This window comes from Trachymyrmex cornetzi, unplaced genomic scaffold, assembly GCF_001594075.2.
Source record: "Trachymyrmex cornetzi isolate Tcor2-1 unplaced genomic scaffold, Tcor1.1 scaffold361, whole genome shotgun sequence".
NCBI lineage: Eukaryota > Metazoa > Arthropoda > Insecta > Hymenoptera > Formicidae > Trachymyrmex > Trachymyrmex cornetzi.
In genome coordinates this window covers 1,341,949-1,349,221 of record NW_017298332.1, presented here as the reverse complement: position 1 = coordinate 1,349,221, position 7,273 = coordinate 1,341,949, and the positions used below count along the sequence as shown (strand labels likewise).

The 7,273-nt window shown below is 31.7% G+C and overlaps 2 protein-coding genes across 2 annotated transcripts; one reads left to right on the top strand and one right to left on the bottom strand.

The window, feature by feature from the left end:
- On the top strand, positions 1-1,629 carry LOC108763457 (THAP domain-containing protein 1-like). The gene is made up of 4 exons (XM_018511098.1): positions 1-287; positions 531-726; positions 795-1,022; positions 1,134-1,629. Exons 1-4 carry the CDS (start codon positions 134-136, stop codon positions 1,627-1,629), a joined length of 1,074 nt encoding a protein of 357 aa, XP_018366600.1. The 5' UTR covers positions 1-133.
- Positions 1,630-3,087: 1,458 nt separating this feature from the next.
- Positions 3,088-6,125, bottom strand: LOC108763499 (reticulocalbin-2). The gene is made up of 5 exons (XM_018511178.1): positions 5,976-6,125; positions 4,737-5,005; positions 4,315-4,462; positions 3,778-4,233; positions 3,088-3,285 (listed from the first exon to the last, which is right to left on the bottom strand). The coding sequence occupies exons 2-5, from the start codon at positions 4,951-4,953 to the stop codon at positions 3,114-3,116; spliced, it is 993 nt and encodes a 330-aa protein (XP_018366680.1). The 5' UTR covers positions 4,954-5,005; positions 5,976-6,125; the 3' UTR covers positions 3,088-3,113.
- Positions 6,126-7,273: the final 1,148 nt, after the last annotated feature.

The following is a 7,273-nucleotide window of genomic DNA, read 5'->3' as shown; positions in this document are numbered from 1 at the left end:
CAATCCTGTAAAAGGGTTTTTTATTCCGTTCAGTCAATTCAGAGATTTCAATCGATTTGTAATGTGTCAATAATTTCATCACTCTAGTACTCCTTTAAGTAATGTCTATACATTATTGTATATTGCAGAAACTATGCCAGTGTGTTGTATAAAACATTGCACTAGTCGTACGTCACATAATAAGACAAAGAATGTGAAATTTTTTCGATTTCCAAAAGAAGCCATTATTCGTCAGCAATGGCTCAAGGCCAGTCAAAGAACGGAATTAGATATCAAACCTTATACAGGTAAAGTTGATATAATTTAATACATTTTTTTAGTTTACATATATACGTATATATATATATATATATATATACTTGATATGTAAAGAATTTTTTAATTTTGTTTAAGAACATATTAGAGTACAAACTTTGAGCATCAATTTTGTTTTTTTAATTTTTTGTTGAGTAAAATATATTATGAATGTATACATATATTAACTATATGTATTAACTGTATGTATTAAAATAAATATATTACAATTGTAGCAATATGTAGTAATCATTTTGATACTGATTGCTTCACAATGGTATGGACAAAACCAAGATCGAAAAATGTGCTAGCCAGAGAAATGCAACGATTAAAAAAAGATTCTATTCCAACAAAAATGTTAATATTAGAAAAGAAGAGGAGAATACTAGAGAGTAAAGAAAATATGAAGAGAAATAAAGAAAGAAATGTACCGTAAGTATTTTCTATATAAATTGCAATTTTTATGCTGTAGAAATAAAACACCTCTTCATATTTTTAAGAATAAGGACTGGAGTACCAACATACACAGAACTTATTGGTTATATACAAGAGAAGCATCGTTTACAGGCGCATAAAGAAATTGTGCAACATGTAAAAGCAGAAACTGCAAAAAATGTACAAAATATTAATATTGTAAATAATATTAATAATATTAAAAAAGTTAACTATATTATAGAAGAAACTGTGCAACATAAGGATTTGATAAATGACACAACAAATATAGAGATGTATGTAGTACATGTTTGTCCACAACATATAATTTATTTAAGCTTTCCACTATTATGTTATTTATTTATATACATATATCTTTTTATAAATCAAATCGTTTTCTTTTATAGACTTGGAAAAGTTAATAATCATGATGTTTTGATAAGAAACGGATCAATGAAAACGTTATTAATGCAAGTCCGAAAATTAGAAGAAGAAAAGCTAGAAGTGTTGAAAGAAAAAGAAATATTGGAACAACAAAATGAACAATTGAGTATGGAAGTCATAAAGTTGCATGCAGGAATAACACAATTACGAACAGAAATAATTAAAATAACAATAGACAGGAAGAAGCAAGCCAATGCAATACCCATCGAAGTTTTAAAGAAAATATTTACACCAGGCCAAATTGCAAAGTTAATGTCGACTAACAACCGCATACGATGGTCATCCGAAGATATAGAATCTGCAATATATCTAAGATCATTAAGTCCTAAAGCTTACAAATACTTAAGAAATGTCAAGAAAATGCCATTACCATCTGCAAACACTTTGCAAAATTGGATTGGAAATAATAATTTAAAAAATGAAATTAATGATACATCACAACAGAAAGCATTATCATAAACATAAACATTTCATAGATTGTTCTATTATTACGTCTGAGTATGTGTATAAAATTTAAGTACAATTCTCTTATTTTATTTTAAAAGTTTAAAAGATTTAAGTTACTTAATTTTTTGTTTTTTTCTTAATTTTTACGTAAAATCATGTTTTGCAGTACTTATTTGCAAATTTTATGATAAAGTAGTATCATCAAAATTTTATATACATATACTAATAAAATACATATTTTAATAACTATTCGTGTAAAGGTTTATTTGAATATTTATTTAAGTTATTTACCTAAAATTGCTGCAAAATATGGTAAATGCGCTGCATAAACCATTCAAAACCAAATAATTTGTTGTTCTTTATTAATTGATTTCAGGACATTATAACAAAATTTCTTGACTGATATTTTTTTAGCTGATATTGTACAGCCACAATATTCTTAATTGTAATATGACCAATAATTATATATAAATTAATAAAATTTTCTTTATATAACATAAACTACAAATGTTTAAAATAAAGTCGAAAGTGTACAATTTCATATCTGAAGACATTCTATAATGTATTGAAATTTTTTAGGAAGTAAAAATAATGTATGAAATTGTTAAAATATTTTATTACAAATCAATGAATATATTATTTGTCGAAAATGTGTTTTATATGGATAACGCACACACTCGTTTAATATTATCTACAAAAATTCATAATTTGTCGTAAAATTAAAAAAAAATTGTGCTTTACATACAATACGTAACATACACACACAAGCAGGCACACACACATATATGTATATATATATATATATTTGTGTGTGCATATGCACTACTATGTACAGTGTAACAATATTGATGGAATTTAAACTTAATGGCGCACTATATGTAATTACAGAAATATGAGACTTTTTGTTGCCTCAATATATTTTTCTTCTTCGCATTCCCTATTATGGCACTCAAGTTTGGTAAAAAGTGGAAGACGATAGTTTGTGTAGCGTTATACTACGAATCGTCGTAAATGTACAAGATGTGCAAATTTCATTAATCTAGTGTGTGTGACTTATTATCAATAAAAATTTGTTCTAATGACTGTATAAATAAATTGATGAAACAGATAAAGGCTAACAGGGAGATAGAAAAAAATATTGATAAATATACTGCTCAAAATGATTAATGGAAAATTTTTTCTTATGAATTTATACGTGATTTAGTAAATTTAGTAGATTTTGAATATTTTTTTCTCAATCAATTTTATGATTTTAATGTTTAATAAACGTGTTACTACACGTATAATTGTATTAAACATAGTATTTTTATTTTTTTGAACACTGACGTTTAGATTTATATATAGAATTTTTTAAAGGAATAGTCTTGTGCTATTGTCTCTTGAGCAGTATATTAAAAATATTTTCAATTATATATATATACACATCATACTGATATGAGTATTATGAAAGATAACACAGTATTTTAAAAAATATTAATTCAACTAATCGTTGATTCTCAAAGTTCGTCATTAAAACGATCAATTTCTTGCAAATGATCACCATAATCTGTCGCTTCGCTACCTACGAAAGCATCATGATGATCCAAGATCTCATTAAAGGATAATCTATTATCGTGATCGTCATCCGAACCCACGAACAGATGATCCACTTCATCATTTGCTATTTCTCTGAAACAAGCGTCAACAAAAAGATATAAAAAAGTGATATCACGTATATCAGCAAAATAAAATTTGCAATACAAAAATTGCTTAAATTTTTTAAGAAGAATATTTAGAAATTCAATAAAACTAGTATTAGATAATCTGATAAAATAAAATTGTGTTAGAATATTGTCACATTAAAATAAAACATATAATTGTCATTATAAATTTAGATATGCATAAATATGGATATCTAAAAATGTAAAGAGACAAATGTAAAGAGAAGGAAATGTTTATCATTATAGATATAAGAGAAAAATTATATTATAAATTAGATTTATAATCATTTGAGATTATTGAAATAATGAAATTTTAATGAAATGTTTTAATACAATTTCAATAAAGATGCATGTTCAATAAAGATTTTCATGTAATGAAATTTTATCACATATATATATATATATATATATATATATATATATAGTGAGTATAACATCACATGTTTTATAGTATACTCACTCATTGCTTGGTACAAGCCACGAAAGAATTTCATCCGAATCAAGTCTACCATCCCCATCCTTGTCATGTTCATAATCAAATTTATCTTTTTCAGTTAACAACCATTCCTTGTCTTTTGATTTGGCTCTGTCACCAATAAACTCCTGGAAATTAATGTATCCATCTCCATCTGTATCTTTGTCAGTCAAGGCTTGCTTCAACAAAAGTGGAAACATTCTAGGTGTCTCCTCAGGATGTGTATAAGCCTTGAATTCTTCTGTATCTAAATAACCATCTTTGTTTATATCTGCAGCCTCGAATGTCTGCTTGTCATCTTGGATTAACTTATCATCAAGAGCCAGGTCTTCAGGATCGTTGCCATAAGTATCTTGTAAAATTTCTTCCCAAGTCACTTTACCATCTTCATTCGTATCAGCATCGTCCAAGCGATCCTCGGATTCTTCTGCAGACAGTGTGCTGTTTACAAAACGGTTTAATTAACCTAAATTCTTTAAGTCCTTGAACAGACAAACATGATATTCAACAAGTTGATACTACCTGAACGAACGCAAGATCCAAGCTTTCAATTCATTTCTCTCTATATACTTGTCATTATTCAGATCCATTTTGGTCAGTAAAATTCCTAATCTTCTCTTTGATTCTTGTATTGGAAGTCTATCGAACTCTTCTGCTTCCTTTACACTCCCTATATACAGGAAATAAAATATTCAAGATGATAAGTATTTACCTAAACAAATTAGATAGTATTTCTTTTATTTTTCTTTGTTGGCAAAAGATCTAATTTTCAGGAAAGGAGCTTTCAGTCTTCAACAAGATAAAGTGATACATGGAAGATATGAATTTACAATTATTATTCATAAACACAAAACCGAAGCAAGTATAAAAGATTCACAAGGACGTCAAAGGAGCTCCAAATGTTAGTCTCGAAAATCTAGTAAGTCCAATCATCTCGTTCACACCTAGAATGGCTTCATGGTCAAACTCTTCATGGTGTTCGCCCTCCGTATAGTGATCGGCATCGCGAGGGCTGAAGGCACCATCCTCCGTCCTTTCATTGTTATCGGCTTTGTTATGTTGATGTGTGTGGATGTGCGCTGAGGCGGTGTCGCTCAAGGTTGGCAGCGATGCAGCAAGAGCGACGACGAAGAGCAGAGGAGCAAGTAGTTGACCGGCCATCACGCGTCTTCCAGCTTCCAATGGAGCGGTAGAACGAGTGAAAATAACGCGCCTACAATGTTTATAAGCAACGTGAACGCATAACCTTGTCACGTCACGTCAGTGCGATCTTCAACAGGCGCCGCACGGCGCTTCGCCGATCGAGTGTCGACTGACGTTCGTTGTTCACTGACGTTCAGTCAGTTCGGTGACTATCACGGAAATTATCGATTACTTTCCATTACGCATGACGCGGTGATAGCACGAGGAAATTTTCATTGTGTCAGTTAATTGTGTCCTGAGGATTATTTTATCAAAGCGATAATACCGGAAAATGTAAATATATATACATAATATATCCCTATAGGCACATAATATAATTTAATATTTTAAACATATTCTTAGAATATTAAATGTACATTTAATATTCTAAGAATATATTTAAAATATTAAATAATATTATGCGCCTATAGGGAGGTGTCCGAGAAACGTACGTTTGCGATATTTAAACAGTTGAAAAAGATTAAATATATATATATTTTTTTTATATGTATATAAAATAAAATATGAAATATATACAAAATCGATGTCGTGTAACTTTACTTATTTCCAACTGGAATCCATTTCTATTTATTTCATTATAATAAGTGTCCAGTTTATTATTTTAATAGTTGTTACTACGAAGTAGATGATTAATTGACTATTATTAATTAATTGTCTATATGTGTCTTCTTAATTTACAGTAAATAATTAAATAAAACTCTATAATTATAATCAGGCAATACGTCGTAAAAGAGTAGCCAGGAAACGTTGCCATTGTATAATGATAACGAATTAAATAAAATAAAAGTCAAAGGATTTTAATATAAATTTCAAAAGATATATATAAGTTAACGCTTTTGTATTTTTGAATGCGGCGCCACACCTGCGCGACAATCGATCGAGTCTCGAGTGCCCTGAATATATTTCTTACCGCGCGAAGTCGTTCTCGCCAATCGCTTTGACGTTGTCAACTTTCGCAGTTTTGAATTTTCACAACTTACGCAAAACGATTTCCGTAATGGCACCACGTGTTGACCCGAATCGCGGAGCCGCGTAAAAAGTTCTCGCCCCTTTTCGCGTTGAGTCCTCACCGACGATCGCCGCGTGTCGTTTCGAATTGTATACGTGAGTCAGCTTCCGTGTTAGTCAAACTCGCGTCGCGTACTGACTCGAGTGGATGCGTTTCGTGTGTCAAAATGTCGCGTGCCGGCAACGGAAGTGATCTCGCGCCGGACGGTTGCTTCTTCAGTCGTAACGCGTGTGCGAAGTCACGATCCTGCTATCCGGGGGATGAGGCTCATGCCGAGCGGCCGTTCGAAAATAGGCTATCGACGTCGCGTATCATCGCGTCTATTTTCGACTTCATGCGAGTGCGCGCACGCGCGCGCGCGCGCGCGGCGAGCCAACCGATCCTCTCAAGCAAGCAAAAGTCAAAAGTTTCTTTATTTAAAGCGCCGGATCGATAAGGGCGATCCAGATGAACTCTCGTTGCGGCCGGGCGCGTTTGTTCCAGCATTGCCTGATGTGGCAGCTCATTTGTCGTGGAAACGGTTATTGGTGAGTGCGCTTCTATCTTTTCCTAATTCGGGCACAACGATGTCAAACGTTACGATGCTCCCGATATTACATTGTCGCAATATGTCTATAAATTAAAGGTAATGACTGTGTTCAGTAGAAAAAAATAGATGTGCAACTGTTGTAAAATTCTTTAATATGATTGATTCTTGCTCTTAATAGTTCCTCACGGATCTAAATGTATAAACCAGTGCTCGTCAAGATTTGCACATTTCGGGCCGATTCCGGCCACAGTATAAGTATAAGTAGATTCACTTCGGCTAAAATCCGTGAAATGATTGTCACTCGCGCATGACGGAAATGCACACTCAATAATATGGCGGCTTATAGGGATTCTCGTCTCGTGGAACACAGGCACGACACGGGTCGACAGGTCGTCAGCATGAAGAATAATTCGGCGTACAGCGGTATTTGTACAGTAACTTAGAACTTTGATAAATTAAAGATAATAATCTTTATAAATAAATTACGATTTTTGTTCGACAGATCTGTGATAAAATTATTAAAATACCGGATTTAGAACCTAAATATAAACGATTGTGAATAAGATTATATTTGCCCCCCCCCCCCCCGAGAGACAAATAATTTATAATTTATATTTACAATTTATACATAAAATATGAGGAACAGAAACGGATATTCATGTGCGATTAAAAATTGTGAAAGTACAAGTACTGAACGGAGGCGAAAGGAAACACTATTTAGATTTCCGAAAGATATAAGA